The 20,806-nt window shown below is 32.1% G+C and overlaps 3 protein-coding genes across 4 annotated transcripts; all 3 read right to left on the reverse strand.

The window, feature by feature from the left end:
* Positions 1-4,880: 4,880 nt before the first annotated feature.
* On the reverse strand, positions 4,881-7,762 carry LOC107907333 (uncharacterized). Of its 2 annotated transcripts, none has more exons than XM_016834677.2 (5): positions 7,341-7,762; positions 5,627-5,888; positions 5,386-5,476; positions 5,232-5,298; positions 4,881-5,139 (listed from the first exon to the last, which is right to left on the reverse strand). In XM_016834677.2, exons 1-5 carry the CDS (start codon positions 7,371-7,373, stop codon positions 5,086-5,088), a joined length of 507 nt encoding a protein of 168 aa, XP_016690166.1. In that variant the 5' UTR covers positions 7,374-7,762; the 3' UTR covers positions 4,881-5,085. The 2 variants fall into 2 exon arrangements, with proteins under 2 accessions (XP_016690166.1, XP_016690165.1); XM_016834676.2 differs by having other exon boundaries at positions 5,627-5,883; positions 7,315-7,759.
* Positions 7,763-13,371: 5,609 nt separating this feature from the next.
* LOC107907334 (uncharacterized) lies at positions 13,372-14,534 on the reverse strand. The gene is made up of 2 exons (XM_016834678.2): positions 13,957-14,534; positions 13,372-13,859 (listed from the first exon to the last, which is right to left on the reverse strand). The coding sequence occupies exons 1-2, from the start codon at positions 14,204-14,206 to the stop codon at positions 13,600-13,602; spliced, it is 510 nt and encodes a 169-aa protein (XP_016690167.2). The 5' UTR covers positions 14,207-14,534; the 3' UTR covers positions 13,372-13,599.
* A 2,935-nt stretch (positions 14,535-17,469) lies between these two features.
* On the reverse strand, positions 17,470-20,447 carry LOC107907335 (TBC1 domain family member 13). Its single transcript, XM_016834679.2, has 9 exons — positions 19,878-20,447; positions 19,687-19,779; positions 19,198-19,302; positions 18,895-19,050; positions 18,703-18,801; positions 18,415-18,543; positions 18,079-18,258; positions 17,818-17,934; positions 17,470-17,727 (listed from the first exon to the last, which is right to left on the reverse strand). Exons 1-9 carry the CDS (start codon positions 20,226-20,228, stop codon positions 17,548-17,550), a joined length of 1,410 nt encoding a protein of 469 aa, XP_016690168.1. The 5' UTR covers positions 20,229-20,447; the 3' UTR covers positions 17,470-17,547.
* Between the last annotated feature and the right edge of the window lie 359 nt (positions 20,448-20,806).

Below are 20,806 nucleotides of genomic sequence, written 5' to 3' on the forward strand. Positions count from 1 at the left end.
TGTTATTATTTACTATCATGATAGGTTAGCCCAAATTAAAATTGATCTAATTTGGTTAAAATTTTATTGGGTTTTAATTATTAAATAAAGTATGGGTCAAATATGTATAGATACTCTAGTAATTGAGTTCTAATAAAATTTTAATTAAAGATGGGCTAATTAGGAATTAGAACTAATATGCCAAGGTTATAAATATTAGGGTTATGGTCCCCAAATTATACACAAGATATCTTTTCCAATATCCCATCATTAGGAAATAGAAATAATATTCTTTGAATTTCTTGTGTGCTAATTTGGAAGATCAAATCCCCAATATCAGGAAAAGCTTCAAGGAATTCATGGATTTAGGTGCACTTACGCATTTAGTTTTATTATTGATTTATTCTTGATTATTTGACATGATAGATCCTGGTTTATTCAATTTTATTTTAGATTTATTTTACAAATCTAACACATTTTACTATTCATGTTCCATGACATTCAAATTATTTATCTTGTTTTCATACCTTCCAAACTCGTTTTTTGAGTTTATCGACTTATTTATATTTATTTCAGTATCACATTCTATTGTCAATCTATTTCTTTTCATATTTAATTTTTCCAATTCTGATCAGAATGTTACGCCCGATGAAACCCTAGTAAAACAGACTCGAATACATGTGTAAACTACACCACACCAGATAGCTCATAAAGTTTAAACTACAACACACTAAGGCACTGAAGTGCAAAGCCTAAAGGCATCAAATGCATATTCAAATACTAATACATCCCTTCACCACACCACATTATACTTGGTGATCCGCAACAAATGCTAGATCCTGATATAACATGTAATGATCTTTGTACATACACATATCCTAAGACACACACATTTCATATTTCGTGTTGTGAGTGTACAATTACACTCGAGACACACACATTCCATCTTTTGTGCATCATACAGGGCGTGTTTTTAGCATCCTGTTGCCACCTCAGCTGAAAACGCCTCTTGCACTTAGCCCATGAAAAAATTTCAGAACCCGAGAATCCTAGGTTAATTTTCAAACATCCTATCTTGGGAATCTCGAATGATCATGGGGTCCCACTAAATTTTTTTTAAAAAATTCCCTCAGTTTCTTATATAGAAGGGGGTTTTGCTCCCTCTTACTAGATTAACTATCTCACCCACCGTCCTCTACAAGCTAAAAAAATTCTCTTTTATTTTTTTTTTTGTTGAGTGTTGAAACTTTCTGAAAGAAAGATTTATTTGTGTTTATGTTTGAGGGAAACATTCTCATAGTTTTAAGGTATTTTTGAATTCACAGTGATGCGGTGGAGCTCAGAGAGCCACACATTTCATTCGTTACATTGCAACTCGGGCTCGAAGTTCATGGTAGTTATACGGTCACGGGTTAAAGTGTAACTTGGGTCCCCAGTTGGCGGTGGTTATGTAGTCATGGAGTCAAATTTAATGCCACTGGAAGAGGATGTTTTATAAACTCCATACATAAGCTTGATACCATAATCATAGGGAAAAACAAATGGGCTTTTCTAGTATAATGAACTTATTCTTTTTTGTCTATCTCCACCAAAGCAATATCCTTAACCTTATTGTTTGAAACCTATGGTAGAGTCGGAGGCAAGAGGACTTTCAAGGGGAGGAGTGACTATGACGCTGGAGAAAAGTTAAAACATGACTCAGGACGATAGCGATTGTTGTTTTTAAAGAACTCATTAATGACTACAACCGCTGTCACTCCAACTTGAGTTTCATTTTTTTCTCCAGCATCACAGTCACTCCCCTTCTAAAAATCCTCTTGGCCCCAACTCTGTCACAGGTTTCGGACAATAAGGTTAAGGATATTGTTTTGATGGAGATGGAGAAAAAGAACAAGTTCATTATACTGGAAAGTTCTTTTGTTTTTCCTTATGATCATGGTCTCAAACTTAAGTATGGGGTTTATGGAAACTTGAACCCATGACCATATAACCACTCTCAACTAGGGGCATGAGTAATGCTCCAACCCGTGATTGCATAAGCATTGTCAACTGAGAGCCTTAGTTATACTTCAACCCATGATTGTATAACCACTGTGAATTGATAGCTTGAGTTGCAATGCGATAGACTTCTAAAGTGATGGTTTCATCCTGACACGATAGATGAAATGCGTGGGTCTTCGAATACTATCGAATCATCGTGAACTCAAATATACCTTAAAACTATCATAACGTCTGAACGCATTTTCAGCTTAGGTGACTAGAAAGCGTGGCTTCTGTTTCTCTCTAAAATCGATCTATTTCCCTAAAAATAGAAAAAAAACCTAAAACTCTAATTATTTTTTAAAATCGGCCTTTTCATCTAATTTACCCTTATTATGCATATATTACCGTGGATGGATGAAATAAAATGTAAAATCCGAATAGCCCAACCGGTTGGCGACGTCGTGATTCTTTCGTCGCTAAAAATCGCTACTAGATTAAATGTATGCATGCTGTTTTTTCTTTTCAAAAGAATATTGTGGGCCATATTCCAAAACTACATCCGTCTTAAGAGTATAAAATTCAACGGCACCAACTTTACAAAATCCATTTTCCCCTTCTTTTCGTTTTATTTATTTGACTTGATCAGATTTTAGTGGTTGATCACAACCGCAAATGGTTAAAATGTGTTTACCGTACTTGTATTTTTCGTCTTTTCATATTTTAAAATTCAAGTCTAACTATTAATATTATTATTATTTATTTGTTAAATTCAGGACAAGTGCATAGCTACCAAGTGAGTAGTTCTTTTATTTCAAAATATCGTAACCATAAATTTAATTAAAAAAATTAATAGTATTAATAATTAAACTTAAATTTTGAAATATAAAAAATAAAGAGACTATAGAGATATTTTAACCATCACAAATAGATAGTATTTTAGGTGGGAAAACTATGATGATATCCATAGGCATGGGGTAATTCATAATTGTCCTTTTCCACCCATAATTTTAATTTCATTCCTCTCTTTTATTTGTTTTAAATGCTTATTTAAAATGAAAAAAAATACAGCAAAAGATATCATGAATTTCAAATTTGACAAACTCAACTTGAAGATGGGGTGGAGGAGATGCATGCATTAGATTTTTATGGTGTAATTCGTTGCCTTGAAGTAAAGAAAAATATGCATTGAATGTAAGTTGTTGGTTGGCATATGGGATTGTATCTTGGTCCCATACCCAGTCGCGAGCTGAAATTAAAATTGAAAAAATAAAAATAAATGTGACTGGAGATAAAATTGTGAGAATTTTAAATTATAATAAAAGGAGAAAGAAAAAAGCAAGGTTGAATAATTGAATCCTATCTCTTAAATTTTACAACCTCAAATTTGTGCTTCACTTTGAATACGTGATGGAAAGAGAGTTTTGATTGCCTTGAACAACATCATTTTCATTGCAGTTTGGTAAATATGACAATTTTGAAAGTGAAGTCTTTTAAACAAGTCATTCAACTCGTGCAAGTGCCCCCATCCATATTTATGCACTACTTCTTTTGTCATTCTCTATTCAACCATTTTATTTTTTTTAAAGTATATAAATAGAAAAAAAGAAGAAGAAAGAATTATTGCATTAGCTGCACTTTCCAGTTTTCCAGTTCAAGTTCATCATGTTGTTTCAGAAGGAAAGCATGATTTTGATTTTGACAGCATAGCAAGTTGCTGGTACTTGGTAATCTGGCGTATCTCTAATACTTATATATGATATCTCAATGTCAGACCCAAACATGCAATGCCATTTGATTTTTTTTCCAAGTGGACCAATCATGGAGGTAGCTCATAGTTAATCCAAATTCCAACCAGGATTTTATGTCTACATGGAGCAAGTGCAAACCCCAATTGCAATTTTTATATAGGATATAACTAATGAATGTTAAATGCAATAATCTTTTTTGAAATAATAAATGAAATCATTCTTAAAAAATGTTTATAAATGACGAATAAGCAAACCCTTCTTTTACATATATATATATATATAAAGTTGAGGCAATACCAGGGGATTAGACAAATTGGGTTTATTAAAATTCCTTGTGAAAAAAAAGGGGTCTTTAACGGGAGAAGACGTAAATATTGGGAATTGGGAGGAAACTAGGAAAAGGTATGCGTTTGGTTTGGTACCAGGAATTCAGCCCAAGTTTCAACATCCAATTTGCTTTATTTTTTTATTACACAAAGGAGAGGCTGAAGGTTAGTTGCCAAATGGGGAAGACTATCATATGCATGAATCAACAAGTTGTTAGAAGATTGGATTTTTAAGTTTAAAAGTTTCAAAATAAGTATTCTTTTTTTGTAATGTTTGTTGTAACTCTTAATTTGTCTTAATGTTTTTAAATAGAATATGTTTGCACATACTGCGTTGTGTAATAAGCCAAAAGCAATGGGTCAAGAAACAAGGATAGAGAAAGGAAAAGAAAAAAAAAAAGAAAAGGGAGCTTTCATGTGAATGAGATCATAAAGTTGATTATTTCTCTAAGATTCAATTAATCATTTCCTTGAATGCTTTCAAGATATTTGAAAATGGTGGTCGTTGCTAGATCATTGTCTTTGTTTTTTATCAAACATTCATTGAGCGAAGCTGTATCTCTGCATTGGTAAGATGGCTTAGCCGTCGTCGAGATTTGACGCATCGGCAGTCGGCACACAGACAGGATGTTGTGCTGAAAGTATCGGTTAAATTTTAAAATTTAAAACGACACGTAAATTGAAAACGTAATGTTATTCATGTTTAAAGTAGTGTGATACCATTTCCCAGCTTTTGCAAGCCTCGAAAAAGAATGGCAATAGAACGAAATGAGAGCAGAAAGTTACTATACCAGTTTATCTAACATGGCATAATGAAAATGAAGAACAGGGAAGGAGAAAAGCATTGGAACAAAAGAGTGTAGACTGTGGATACTATGAAATTATACAAATTGAAATAGGAACTTCTGTTTTTGATCTCTTTTCCCTTTTTTTGCTTCATTTTCCCCATAGCTATATACAGCTTTCCCTAAATGGTCAAAATCACAAAGATGGACAGTTTTTACTAATTAAATGACTGAAATCGTTTTTTCCTTTTTTTGATATTAACTTCAAGCATACAATCCCTCTTCTTCCCATACTTCCACCAGAAAATCAACCATTTCCTGCAAATTAAGTCATTGTTAGAAGACAGAAAAATTAGTGCAGGCCAAGAAAAGCTTTACATAAAAGCCGGTTACACGAAGCATAGACTTACGGAAAGAAGAATTGGTCGTGGGAATGGATTCCTGGTCCCAAGTAAACTTTCATAAGATGCATTCGAACTGTAACAATGTAACATCAGGGAAATTAAGATACGTAAGATTAATACAAACTACAAACACAGAATCTCAAGATGAAGAGTGACACACCTTAATCTGGGCTGTCGACTTTGTCGAGTATGGTTCCTGGGCCTATTACTTCCAATCCATTGGAGTCTGGCCTGATTCCAGACAATAAGACCTACAATGAACACAAATATAATTGTACGTTTTAATTTTGAGAATCTCAAAGTTGACAATAACATCATGAATCAAATTTCAATGATCTATCCTTTACTCATATATTCTGTCGACTTAGAAATATATATATTATATAATAAACAAAACTTGCCCTGATTTACAAAATCAGATGGGTTGACAATGCCACTGCTGCTACTGCATTGGCTTAGAGTTGGGTTTGACGCACTAATTGAAGACAAGCTCCTTTGAGATTGGAGGGCACTGTTTTCCAATTCATACGTGCTGCTGCTCCAAAAATCATCAGAAATGCTAGGCTTCCTCACTCTACGCCCTCGAATTCTCAATCCTTTTGTTGGCTCATCCACAGCAATAATCGGTGTGGGTTTAGTGCAGCATCCGAAACAACCACTGCTCTGTTGAAAACCAGGTTAAAACCATACACAGATATATAAAACATCTAGCAAGCAGCAACTGCAGAACTGAACCCGTAGCAAATGGGTTTTACCATTTTAAACAAAAGTAAATTTGGTAGAAAGCTACATTTTCCCTTCGCTTTTTTCAACTTTCAGAAATAGGAAAATATCACTGAAATTCACTAGTTACACAGCCACACTGTATCAACTGTTAAGTCCTGCAGCAATTTGCCAACTATATCTCCGAGTGGAACGATATCATATAATTGAAAAGGCAATAAAAGAAAAACACTTTGCGTCTGTTAGATAGCTTGAGCAGCTAGGCTAGTATTTACAGGCCTGATTTGCACCAATGACATTAAGGAAGTCCTAAGATTAGCTAATAAAAGGAAAGAAAAGCATATTACCAAATTGAAAGCTAAAAAAGTCCCTAAAAAGTAGTATTATTGTTGGTTTCTCAGCTGCTACACTGGGAAAGAGGCATGACATTGTCAACAGATTATTCTGCAAATTTGCAACTATGTTCAGAGAATGTGCATATTCCACTTGGAGAAATCTTTTCCTTTCTAGTATAGACAAATAGATACCTTCTTCCCCAATTACAGATTAATTCCTTGACATACATAAGCACCTTAATCCGGCCATACACACAAATCTGAAAAGACCATGCATAATTTATAGGAAGTTTCATTTGGTCAAAGAAATTATACCCTTTCAAGGATTCCTAGAATGACCAACTAGAAACAAATTTCTTGTGAATGGAGCTAGTATGAGATACAGTAACAATAACTCAACCTGTAGAGATTTTGTCCATTTTCTACATTTCCCTCCATGATATTACTAGTATTGCCATCTTCTCATGGTACTAAAGTTGCATTGAAACCAAGTTAAATCATATAAGCAAATTAAGTTTCACAAAACCCCCTTGTTCTCCACCTCCCATCACATGTTTATTAACTCAGGATTTTGTCCTATCCCATCAAACAATTTACAGTTGCAACATATTGTGCATAAACAGCTATGCCATTGTATCTAATTCGTACTAACATGATGCTACTCACCCCCACCAAGAAAAGAAAAAAAATGTGGTTCCTTGTCTTTAAAGATTGGGACTTCCAGTTCCACTTCAACGTTTTTGTTCGGTGATTTATTGAAAAAAAAACTGCGTTTTGGTCCTAATTCCTAATAAAGGCCTCCCTTTTAACTCATATTCTATTAAATTGGTACTCTTTAGCCCAACAATATAGTTGCAAATATTAATCTCGTTTTCTCAGCCTATACGTATTCTCAAATCCAAAGGCCAGCACTAAATCAGGTAAACTGTGACTTAAAACGCGCCTTAAGTATCACATGAAACTACAAAAATAAGTAAAAAGAAATCCAAAAAGAAAATAAACCATGAAATCATTGAGGGAAAAAAAATTACCACATGCAATCAAGAAGGGCAGTTACCCAAGTAGTGATCATACGATGAACAGTGACCATTTCTTTTTCTTTCTTTTTTTTTCCCGGGCGAAACTACCAAACAACACCGATCATCAGTGTACTCACAGCCACCAAAAATACAACAATAATCCGAAAAAGAAAAAAGAAAACTGAAAACCCAGCTGAAACAGAAACTGAGGAATCTGGAAATAAATTATTGGGTACTTGATATTATCAATATCTGTTATCCTAATATTGGGGATAGTGGGTGAGAAAGATACTTTGATAGAAAGGAAAGAAAAAAAAAAGGGATAATGGCGGTTGTTGCTGCAATTTGATTGGGCAGTTTAAAAGAAGAAAATCATAATTAGTGAAAAGCTTGAGAAAGTATAATTTATGCTATGATTTCATTTTCCTGGGTTACGGGTGTGGGGTGGAGGAGCTGTTTTTTAACTACTCTTATCTAATCAGAATAAAAGCTATTTGAGGGAATTTGAAATGCACGCGCTTTAGGGTTTTTGATTAATGATGGATGTACCGTTTTTTGAAATATCGGATTAAATAATTTCGCCAAATCTAAATTATGAATAAAATATATAATTGAAAATGTTGAAACGAAGTTAATTATTATTTTCTTATTTAAAAATTATAAATAATTTAAAACGTTTTATTTCCTAAAAGAAGTTGTTATCAATATAAAAGCCCTAAAACATTGGGTAAATCATTTTAAAATGTTTAATATTGCCCTCAAACTGGCGCCAATTATGTTATAAACATTTCAAAATTTTTTTTCTTTTAAACTTTTTGCCCAAAAATTAATTCCTGCAAATAAATCAAATGGGCTTTGTCTTTATCCAATTTCAACAAGCCTGACCCGCATCAGTCCGTCTTGTTTTTTTCTTCATAATCCTAATTAGTTAGAAGAGAAATTCCTCTAACTTGAAATATGGATATTGTTATTGGGCTTATCATCATTAAATATATGGTTTATGGGTCTATTTAGTTTATCTGGGTTATTGGTCTTTGTTTTACACATCTTATCTTAATAAAGCCCCACACCTTTCTGAGCTTAGCCTCCAAATCGGCTCTTTTCTCATTCAATTATGTGGATGTTGTAGATACGAGAATTTGGGTTCAATCCCAAACTCCTCCCCGATTATAAGAAAAAATTATAATAAAAAAAAAACAATACTTGATCTTTCTTATTCTCAAAATAAAAAACAACAATCAAATAAAATAACCCAATGCAAGAGCAATCCATTCATTTAAATAAACTAATATATTGTAGGGTTTTTTTAAAAATTCAAGCATGAGTATATAATTATGATCATGGTTTGTGTTTTCTAATATATATGTATATGTTCATTCAATGTTTATCTATGATTCATATGAATTATAATTAAATTGTTCTTATATCCATTTAAAATGTGTTCATATGCATAATCAACTCATAAATGTACTGCTTTAAAGTACAGATTCCAAATTTGATTTTGTTGGCAAACTAATTAATTAAATGAGTTTCACTTTTATCAACGGCTAAAATAATTATTTTTTAAGTTACAATTATAGGAAATAAATTATTATAAGCACTACATAAGGTGAAATTTATAATTACAAAAAGTAGTGAAATTTAAATTCCAAATTATAAAGTTTTAAAAATCAAGGATGAAATTTAGTAAAAGTATCATAGAGATCTCTTTATCGGAAGTTAGATTGTATTTTACTTTTTCTCTATTTAAGAAACGGGTAAATTAGTTTCTGTATCTTAAATCAAATATCAGTTTATTTTGTTAAAAATTCCATTCATTTGCATAGTTAAAAACAATGTAAGTAACAAAATAACCAAACAATCACATGCTGGCGTACTAAACCAATTTTAAACCATAAAAATAATTAAAATTTTTAAATGAATGACCAATTTACTCTTTGATCTAACCTATCGTAATTAATCTATCTATATTTTAACTAAACAGAACAAAATTCAAACCGAATTGTGGATTAAATATGGTTAATCAAAATGGATGCAAACACTTGAGAAATGGATGGCAACATCAACTCTACGTCATTACCACTTAATCAAATAGCCTAAAACCCATTATATTAATCTTATATTTAGTAAATAATGGCGGTGATCCTTATCTTCAGACCGCCTGCCTCGCCATTGTTATTATATAGGGCAAAGCCAAAGGCACACTCATCAGCTTACCTCACCCACCTAAATTCCTCAAAGTAATTAGTTACTTTTAATTTAGCCCATTTCGTAAAGAACCCAAATGCCCCTTTTTCTTTTTTGTCTCTCAATAATATACAAACATAAAAAGTGGAAGGAGAATTAATGAGGTCATATGGGAAATGGGATTTTGATCAAATTATTGGGTAACTTTATCTTAATTAATATTATGTAAGTTGGTTGAGGAGCTTAGCTTAAGCAAAAAGTATTGGCCCTTTATTTTTTCTGACTTAATGGGTGAAGTGGGACCCTATTGGACCACTTTATTAAAAGAATGTAAAAAAGATCCCCCAATGTTACATGAAAGGCATTGCCTCTTTTTTTTATTTAAAATTACAAAAATTAAATCATAATAATAATAAAGGTTAACTAGTGAGGTAATTGAGGGGGCAAAGGGATCCGGGGAAGCATCTAAATCAGCATCTTTTATAGCATTGAGATTTGGTTATGTCATGTGCCTTTTTAGTGATGTGGTGACCTTTGATTGAAGCATTTTTCTTTTTTGAATGGGGATGTGTCATGTTCCACTGCCTTAGTGTGGCAACTCCTAATTCCCCAAATATTCAAACCTTAGACCTACCAAATTATATTTACATTTCCTTAATGTAGATTATGTCATCACTTGTGCCAAAATTTAATATTAATCTCAAATAGAATGGGTAAAATCTTTTGAACGGAGTGTTATATTTTGACTTGAAAGATGGACTTGACATAATAATGGTATGTGTAAATGAGATATTTAGCAAAACAATTATAGTGTAAATTAATTCTGATTATGCATGCTACACTAAGAAATATCACACATTAAACGGTAAAAAAATAAAGGGAAAAGAGTTGGTAACTTTTTATCCACTTTAGTTTCTTTCAAGTTTGAGTCTTAGCCAATCATTCATCAACTTGTAAGCGTAAGGTGCTTAGAAGTGAGCTTTCAATTATCCATCTCCTATAAAGCTGAATTCAAATGTATCTTTTACCCCATCTTTTTTCGACATTTTTTGGTCACTTTACATTCCATAATATCTTAATTAGCTCATAATCTGGGGGTCAGGATGAAAATTTTTTTATTTTCTTTTATGTTATATAAAAATTACGAATTTAGTCATTATATTCTAATTTCATCATTTTTAATTTTTATATTTTTAAAATTTAAAATTCTATCCACATAAAAATGATATCCATAAACTTTGTTTATTTAATTTTTTTATTTCTGAAATATTATGCGACATCATTTTTATCACATGTATAATGATATGTTAGGTTATTATTTTTATACAATATTCACAAAAAAATATACTTTAATTAATAAATTTAGCAATTAGTATTCAAGTTAAAAAAAAAAGAACATAGAAACTAAAAAATTAATGAAATTAAAAAATAAATATTAAATCATAGCTTATTAATTTCATAAACAATCATTTATCTTTTTAAAAAGTACATCAAAGGCATATCGTGAATCAATCATCACTCTCGGAAAGAGGAAGAGAAATGCCTGCACACCAAGTTGTATATAATTTGTAATTTTAGAGAAAACGAAAAAAAATAGAAATAGAAATAACAATAAATGTCCTTGATATGATATCTCTCTCTGTGGAGAAATGTGATTGGGTCGTTGCATGAAAATGGTTTCACATGGCTTGTCCAATCAGCGCTCAAACATGTTGGGGACAAGACAAGATACTGCAGGGATAAATAATAAATAAATTAATGCTTGATTATTGGGTCATCAAACATTGGAAAACCTACTCCAATTGTTTTTTCGAACCTTAATTATTAGAGCATTTTAGGTTGCATGATAATTAGTACATATTACATGATTATTTAAGAAAAATATTCAATTGTTCAGAAAAAATGGGGGAATTTGAAATAACTTAAAATTGGGGAGAACTTTGAGATTTGCACAAAGAGGCCCCCCACAAGTACGAATTCAAAAATTAAAAAAAAAAAAAGACAAGGTGGGGGTGATGAGAAGAAACGATTGTGTTCCAAACTCAGAGCAACTTTTTTCCAACTATATTTTCAGTTGGCACATGCCTTCTTTTTTGAGGCTTTCCTTCCCTTGTCTCCTTCACTTACCTTCCAAGTTTCTCTGATAATTCCCATAGTTTTAGATTTTTATTTTTTGGGGGCCAAACATAATTTTACATAAAGATATAAAAAAATATATATAATATTTAATGAATGTAAAATAGTATAAATCAAGTTTAAGAATAGTTGTATCAGCTTAAAGATTGAATGGCTTAAAAGTCTGATTCAAATTACATTTTATTATTTATAAAAGAGTTAATATATTATATGGTACTTAAATTTGATCTTAATGTTAATTTGGCATATATATTTTTCTTCTTATTTAATACCTAAATTTAGCTTTAATATTTATTTTAATGTTTTCATAATTTATACTAAATTTTTCTTTGTCCCAATAAAATACTTAAATTTATCTTTAATATTCAATTTGTCACCTTAACTTTTTTGTGTCCCAACTAAGTAGTTATGATTTTATATCAAAGTACACGTATCAAATATTCATTAGATTACATAATGTTATTTAGTCTAAGTACTAAATTAAACATTATAACTATGCTAAAATTATAAATTGAAATGAAAAAACTCTTTATAAAATATTTGAAATATGAGGTAGCTCAATCCCATTTTAATTAATAAAAAATGTAAATATTAATAATAAAAAATCTTATCTGGTTGAATCAAAATTTGAGGAATCTATATTGTTATCCTAAATCTAACCCGTCCATCCGTAAGTGTGAAAAGGTACTTCCGTCATGGAATCAACTAAGAAAAAAAAAAGTAGTTTAGTCAATACAAACATGAACACACATCATTTGTCATGCAAAAGTTGTTTAAGTACATGGCTGAAACTCTACGCTTAATAACGTAAACAAAGACATAACATATAGATACAACATCATCATGTGACCCTATGCTAAGTTTTGCCAGCTTGTGAGCCACCTCATTTGCTTGCCTATCCACTAAGGATCGAAATTAAATTATATATTTTTACGATAGTAAAATATAATTTCACTATTTTAATATTATATATTTTTAAAAATTTAAAAGAATTAAATTAAATTATTATTATTTTCAAGAAGTCAAAATGTAATTTTGTCATTACTAATTTAAAATTTTATAAATTATAAAAATTCTAAATAGAAAATTCCTATTTTAAAGAGGCCGAATACTCTCAAAGCACCTCAACAAACAGTTTCAATTTTTTTAAAAAAATTGTCATCAAATCTTTTAAAATTTTAGGAATTCCCACTTGATGTTAAGATGTATTACAAATAGTATTAAAAATTTAGGTGTTCATTTTACAATTTTTCTTTTTGATAAAAATGTATTGTGAGCCATTAAAAATAACTCTGACAAAGATAAAATCGAAATATGTTTCCTAATAATAAAATCCCAAGTATAGAGTATGAAATTGAAAATTATGCCACTATTCAAGACGTGACGTAAGCTACAAAATTCCAAAATATTCGGGTACATGAATATTTGTATGTTGTGACGTTAGTAAACTTGTTTAGTCCATCCATAGACTTTACTAATTTTTTACCTTAACTATTCATCTGAATTCAGAGGACAGATGTTAATTGTGATCAAGCTATATCCCTCGACTACGTTTAAATTTTAGATGACTTGTCCATGCGAATTAACTTCTTCTAATGTTAATTAACGCTTGTAAAGGAAGACTTTAATTTAAATAAAATATTAACACATTATTAATTAGTGATTTGAACCTTGACAGCTCTTTTTGAGTTAAAAAAAAGAAAACCCATTAGTCAACATGATTAACATCTCTGGCCAAAAAAAAAATAAAACATAATTAACATCGAAACATTTGATTGACTTACTGGCCATCAGTTAAAAACTTTCTACAAACAACTAAGATGAAGAAGAAAAGAAAAGCTTTGGTATTTACAAAATTACAAACTACAGACACAAACTGTAGTGAAAAAGAAAAACACAAATTTCAAATTTGATTGTACAATAATTAAAGACCAAAATCTGTGTTCTTTTTTTTTTTTGGTACTTTAAAAAAAATTAGCAGGAGTAAGCTAATCGTTGAACACCACGATCCCTGAGAATTCCAGTGTATAAAGCAACTCTATTAGCAGGCATTCCTCTATCTTTACCTCCACCAAATTTCTTGAATTTAGTCGATGAATTCAAAGCTGCTGAATTGTTGATTCTAACACGATTTTTCAGCTGTTTTCTGAATTCTTCTCCATCCTTTCTTGGATCAACCACATCTTCAGCAAAGTGCACTTTTTTCTTCTTTTTTTCCTCCCTCTTCTTCCCCTCTTTAAAAAACCAAAAAAATCAAAGAAAACAATTGTTAAAAACAATAAGGAACACGGTCACCCCATTTTGAAACATATGCATGCAACTGTTATGTACCAGAAGATATGCAGGAACGGAGAGCTTGTTGAGAAGGCTGTGAGATTTGATCCAAAAGGTAAGATTTCTGAAGACGGAAAGCAAGGAGGATTACAGTACCAGAAACTGCCATAGCTGTTGCTAAGACCACTCCTTGTGAACTCAATATTGAAGCCATAATGGGTGAAAAGGAATGATGGGGAAGAGAGACGGGGGGGGGGGGCAGTTTTCTGGTGTTTACAGAGAGATAAATAGAATGATGATGGTTCATAAATCATAACATAAACTAGTGTGAATGATGAATAAAAAATATTGGATCAAATGGGGCAATAATTTATATATCTAGAAAGGAAAAGAAGACTTGATTGGTGGGTTTATTTTTTTTTCCTTTAAATATAAAAAAAAACCTAAGAAATGTAATGAAAGGCTGAAAAAGCCGAAGGAATGGGTGATGAGTGGTGTTGTTGGCTTTTAGAGAAGGGATTGTGGGATTGGGATCTCTTAACTGCTGCTCGTGCACTACACGGCAAAGCCCGACGGCAATACCTTTGCTGCTGACGTCTATTCATATTTGATGGCCAATTCTTTTATTTTTTCCAACACCAAAATTGGCAGCGCGTGATTGCACCGTCCATTTTTAGTTTTTAGTTTGTTTTTGGCCTTTCAGTTCATTGTAATTGACTAGTTTCCAGAGACTTTGGATAAGAATGTTAATGGCGCTTTCAATGCTTTAGTGTTTTTTTTTTTCAAAATTGCCTTTCTTGATTTTTTTCCATATTGCAAGAAAAATGAGACAATGTGTTGGTATTTTTTTTTTCTTGTGCAATGGGGAAAATTTTCTAATATATGTATATTTTTCAACAGAAAGTTAGAATCTCATGAGAAAGATCAGGCTAATTAAGGAAATGACCAAAAAACAGGAGGCAAAAAAACAAGAGGATAGAGACTTGTAAGAAACCAACAATGATCTGTGTAATGTTAGAAGATCGACAAAACATATGTGCTATAACTTTTGTCTTCGAAACTCTTACAAACTCCACACAAAATTGTTTCACTAAAACTGGAGAGTGAAATTCACGCACTGGAAAATAAAATGAAGGGAGCGTATGGAGAAGTTGAACAGCTGAATAGTTTTATAAGTTAATTTGGGGTTGAAGAATGGTTTCATGGTGTCATCCATGATGTGTCAGACTGTGGCATGCCAAAATATTGGACAGTGGAGTTTTTAAGATGCTCAGCTTAGAACTCTGGTTGAGGATTGGAAAACGACTGTGTCACCAATGGGATAATTGCTTTGGTAATTGCCAGACATTAAAAAAGAAAAAAAGCTGCTGTTTTAGGGCTTTCATTGGCACATGCTTGTCTTCAATCGTTAATGTCCTCTTGCGGTTCAGGTTTGCAGACAAATATGGCTGTTTCTACTAATTTGTTTAACAAATTGAAGATAAACACGTCCTCATTTGTTAAATCTTTCTGATTAGACATGACCTTCAATCTCTATGATAATCAATGAAGGGCCTGTGGTTGAATTTGTGTATCAACACTTACAAGCCCTAGTAATACTAATTACATATCTCCTTCATTAAATATAAACATTCAAATCTTAAGTTGTTAGGAATTAGCTGTAATACCACGAAAGCAAGTTATTGTATTTCAGTTTTTTATTTAAAATAAATAATTCAATTCCTATATGTTAAATTAAAGATTAAATTAATTTTTTTGTTAAAAATTTATCTATTTTTACTTTTAAATTTTCAGCATAAGATACACGTGGCATGTCAAATATTACTATCTTATTATTCTATTAATTATGTCAATTTTTAATAGAAATAAATAACTTATATGAATTAATTGGCCTCTTTTTTAGTTGAGAGGACAAAATATAGTCCAGCACTTAATATAGGAGCTTCTATGGTATTTTTATCGGAATTAGCTTATTAAAAAATAAAAATCAATATTTAAGAATTAGATAGGAAGTCAAATAAATTAATTCAACTAATTTAAAAAAAATTAAAATGGATAAATTAATACTAATTAAAAATATTCAAAAAAGATTATAAAGCATTAAAAATTAGAAAAACAAACAAAGATAATGATAAAATCAAAACTTTTTTGGGTTTCTTTTTTCAATTTACTTAGATTCTTTATCAAAGTTTTTAACAAATTGAAATGGTAATTATTTTGGATTTTATGTAATCCAAAATTTGAGGATTAATTTTTAATTTAACCATTTGAATAGATTGATTTAATCTGAGTTAGACAACCAACAAAATAACGGATAAAGTAGCATGGTAAAAGTGGGTGAGATGTAAATTCTTAGAATAATTTTGATTTAGACACAGATTTTTCTTTTTGCGTTTCTCTGGGCAAACGTAACAAGCTAAGCGATTGAAATCGGATAAGGGAAGTCCTTTCACAGGTTTCTATTCGACTCCGCATTGAAATTATCCCTACCTACGTTTGTTGATTTACATCAAATCAAATCATTTAAGCCCTCGAAAAATTCGTTTTTTAAAATGGTAATCTCAACAAATTTCCTCGCACACACCTACTTACATTTAAAGTCCAGAAAGATAGTTGTAGGGCAAAACTTTCTTAAACTTAATTTGTAGCCACACGTTAATAGCTTGATGTGGCAAATGTGAGTACACAGTTCTATTATTTAAAGACTAATGAATGAGTATGTCAGAAAATCGTGGGCGGATATGACCTAAAGTAAGAAAAGATTGAAGAAGATAGGACTCTTTGTTTTTCCAAAGTAGTTAATATTTTTAGATTGAAATGGATGAAAATTGAAAAGGTCAAGATTTTACTAAAGCAAAACCAGTTTTGGTAGACTGATGGAGTCCACTTGGTGTAGTTTTCTGCAAATTGCTTGCTACAGATAACTACCCCATAAAGCCATAAACAAAGAAGTCCATTATGGCGAAACTTTGGTTTTACAAGTAAATATGCTGAAGCAGTAATAATAATATAATGAGAAAATGGAGCTTCCTGGAAGTTTCCAGTTATCATAGGACTTGGAAAGTCAACAGATTTGGAGTAATGGTTTGGCAGATTCTGATTTTTGGCATTTTGCCATTGGAAATTAAAACTTCAAATTATTGGTTTTTTGGATGGTATGATAGAAGATCATCCAAGAGCATATTTTAAAATATATTGTACTTACTCTACACATGTAGAAGTTGAGATAAGTTTGGAAGTTTACCAAACAAGAAGTTGTCCCTGCAAATATTCTTTTGGTCTTTGAAAATGGGGAAGCTAATAAAAAAGGAAAAGATTTAGCTTTTGGTTTGGAGAGAGTACCAAATTAGTAGTATTGCATGGATTTGTAATTAAGGCCTTGCTAATCCAATCATGACTATCTATAAGGATGTAAAATAGACCATCCAATCCAATGGATCCATAGGATATGGGGCTTAAACCTCAGGGAAATTCTTGGCCGGATGGGATCACCAGTTTAAGGGCTGCATCATTTGTTTTTTTGATCAATAACATTTTAATTCATTTTCCATAACAAGACAAGAGAGGAAGTTAGAGGGAATCACAGTAATATTGCAAACCGTGTCAAAGAGATACGTTTTTGTCTACAAAAGTGGATGAGGTATGAATTTACGAAGACAGACGATAGTAAGAGGTGTCTGGAGTAAGATCCTGGGCTACTTGCAGAAGGTGCTCTATATTGATTTCAGGGTAGTGTTGTAATAGCTTTAAGTTAGCTGCAAAATCACCACTCAATAGCCTGCTTTTCACACACAACAACATGGCACAGCATACACGTAGAAGCATTTCCTGCACAAGGAACAGTTTGCTATCAACAATTATGCCTTCATTTAAATTTACAGGAAGTAGAAAGGACTATACTATTAGAGATAGAGAGACCTGGATGCCGAAAGGACTACTTATAAGAGAATCCCAGATTCTTAAGATAGATTGGAGATTGAATTCTTGAGTAAGTAGTAAAGTTATCCACCGGAATCCGTAGTACTGAGGCTTAACCTGTTCATTAAAATACATGGTATAAAAAAGAGGAGTATGCAGAAGGCTAGTTTCATAGTTGATACAGTTTGATGATACCTTAGCAGAAATCAAAATGAATAAAAGGGTTTAATAAACACCTTATATACTTTGTTTAAAACTTGCCTTAGAAGTGAATTCAAGATGTCGCCATAGTTCCTCATCATTGGCTTTCAGTGAGTCTGACAAGCGAGAAAGAGTAGAAAGGATGCCAACAGAACTATTATCTAATTGTTGACAGAAATGATCCACCGAGTCACTCAAGAGTAGGACAAAACATGAAAAGCTGTCTGCTTCTGCATTCGACTGCATAATAATGGAATTAAATGAATATATAATACCAAACCAAGCTCTTACGTCTCAATGACTTGCTTACAACAACAGAATTTGTTGCCATAAATGACCAAGGATCATATAACAAAATGGTTCACAAGGAAAAAGAGAATAAAACATGGTTCTTACTGCATTCTTCTCATCTGTATCAGTGCTAAATACATAGTATAATGGTGCCAAGACCTCATTCATGCCTTGGACATAACGGATGGCGGGATTGAGTTTCGAAAATAGGAGAAGAACATTCCTCATTGATTCCTATAAACAAAAGCACATCCCAGCATGGAGTGAGTATTCAAACCACAAGAGGTGCTAACATGGATGCTTGATCATCTATTTGCAATTTGGAGCGCTGATTGAACAGAGTGTGTTTGACTAGAAAATACACCATGGAGGTAAGAAGAAAAAGCCATGTACCCTGTGTTTCCTGCCGAATGATGATTCTCCTGAGAAGAATTTCATTTCAGGATGTGTGCGTTGCAAATCACGGTCGATCTGTTCTGCGATTTCCGTATGCTGGAAACCAATGTATCCATTATAAACATTTGCAAAATTATAACATAAAAAAAGAATCCATCAATGGTTGATACCTATTGAACCGAGATTTACCTCAAAGTATTGATGCCAAACACTAGCCTTACCAAGGCTCAAAGGATGATCTTCATGAGAAATTTCGTGCCGTATAAGTGGTCCAGCAGTATCACTATGAGCATTATTATGCTCATTAGACTGAAATGCTTCTTCTTTCATCCTTGCAAGTTCTGACTAGATTCCATACTAAGATTAGTGGAATAAAACTTCTAATATACTACCTACCTAAACGGCATTTCTATTAACATGTAAGTTATTCTCCAACTACATTAAACAAAATCTATTGACTAAGCAAATGCTGCATCATAAATAGTTTCTTACAGGAGTCAAAAGAAGCTCTTCTTTCAACTTAGCATATTTTTTCCGATTTTCACTCAGCTCTTTTTCCCATGAGTCCCGAGATGGAGGTAAGTAACCCAGTATCAGCTGCAAGAATTTAACATTCAAAGACAAATAACAAGTTAGATTCTGTTATGAATATCAAAACTCTGGCGGCCTTCGGCTAGCCAATGTAGCCGAGCAGCATTAGGGTTTTTGGTAATCACATTGTTAGAAAAGGGGATGATTCAGGCCAACCAAACAACATTGCTTATCTTCATAGTTCATTATTTTCCCAACTGTTTAAGTTTTGAATTATGTAGAATCTTTGTTACCCGACTCTTCATTTTCTTTAAATTACTCCTGTTCGGCACTACATCTATATCAAGGCTACATAATATTCAATAATCTAGCTAACGTGGGCAAAAGACTGATAATGCTTGCAACCAAATGAAGAAATTTATTAATTAGAATGATTTTAAGAAAAATTACTTTCCAAACAGTTGCACGCAAATTTCCTCCTTCAGGAATCCCAGTGCTAGCAATTCTTTGAAGTTTTTCCAAATTTATCTCCTTCTGAGAAATCTGAATTGTACCACAATAATAATAAATGATCAACATTATGAAGAAAAGGATCTATAATTTAATGTTAAAAAGAAAATGAAATACAACAAATCTCTGACCTCGTACTCAATATCAGACCTTTTCTCATCAGCTTCAATAGTTTTGATAACCGAAATGTGACTCGACCCGTCTTTTTCGTGCCTCGGTTGACGCCCGTTATGTTCCAATTCTGCATCCGCTTTCATCTTCCTCTTCACCATCGGCTCCTCTTCTTGAACTTCATTATGATCATGATCATCATCAGTTTCACTTTCACGATCGGACCTGAATCCGGTTGGTTGAAGAATCTCGAGCTCTTCACCCAACTCGCAAACCGAGCCGGATCCTCCGCTATCTTCATCCTTGTCTTCGAATCCGGCGACTAAACTGCCGAGTCGATCGGGAAGCTTGAGCTTTTTGCCTTTGAGCATGGTGATGTGGTAGTGGGTGATTTGGGACCGAGTCAGGCGAGAGTTGGGATGCGATTTGGTTCCATGGAAAGTCTTGTTTGAGAGATTGCAGAGTAGGTTTCATGACTCGGAACCGTTCCCTTGGCTCCATGAAGAAGACTGGTAGTTATAAACGGTTTGAATGTTAGGTGGGTCCATACCTTCTTTTGCACCAATACAAAGTTCTCACGTGTACTATGTTAACTAGTCCTGTGGCACAGTGGATGAACAAAAAAAAAGGTCTATAAAAAATTAGATAATATAAACAATTTTTTGGAAAAATAATTATTATAAAAATTAAAAACACCAACAAATAGTTAGAAAAAGTGAAAGTTGAACCAAAACTTATAAAAGACTTGTGGCTATATTTAAAAAGAAAAATACTAAAATGATTGAGTTAACTAAAATATTTAATTTTTATTACCAGAAAAATATTTAAATTTATATTTAATTTTGGCTACTTGTTTATTTTTCGATTAACATATTACACCAAATTGGACCAATAAAATTGTATAATATTTATTTTTTAAAAAAATATTTGAAAACGTTTTGGGATTGAT

Source organism: Gossypium hirsutum, chromosome D05 (assembly GCF_007990345.1).
Source record: "Gossypium hirsutum isolate 1008001.06 chromosome D05, Gossypium_hirsutum_v2.1, whole genome shotgun sequence".
In the NCBI taxonomy this organism is placed as follows: Eukaryota; Viridiplantae; Streptophyta; class Magnoliopsida; order Malvales; family Malvaceae; genus Gossypium; species Gossypium hirsutum.

Coding starts and splice junctions, on each gene's coding strand:
- LOC107907333 (XM_016834676.2), bottom strand. CDS start 7,373: ATGGTCACTGTTCATCGTATGATCACTACTTGGGTAACTGCCCTTCTT. Junction 5,884..7,314: donor GCCCTTCTTGATTGCATGTG/GTAATTTTTTTT, acceptor TCAACAGAGCAG/TGGTTGTTTCGGATGCTGCA. Junction 5,140..5,231: donor CACGACCAATTCTTCTTTCC/GTAAGTCTATGC, acceptor CTTAATTTGCAG/GAAATGGTTGATTTTCTGGT.
- LOC107907334 (XM_016834678.2), bottom strand. CDS start 14,206: ATGAACCATCATCATTCTATTTATCTCTCTGTAAACACCAGAAAACTG. Junction 13,860..13,956: donor CCGTTCCTGCATATCTTCTG/GTACATAACAGT, acceptor GGTTTTTTAAAG/AGGGGAAGAAGAGGGAGGAA.
- LOC107907335 (XM_016834679.2), bottom strand. CDS start 20,228: ATGCTCAAAGGCAAAAAGCTCAAGCTTCCCGATCGACTCGGCAGTTTA. Junction 18,544..18,702: donor CATTCGGCAGGAAACACAGG/GTACATGGCTTT, acceptor TTTTGTTTATAG/GAATCAATGAGGAATGTTCT. Junction 17,935..18,078: donor ATCTTGAATTCACTTCTAAG/GCAAGTTTTAAA, acceptor TTTAATGAACAG/GTTAAGCCTCAGTACTACGG.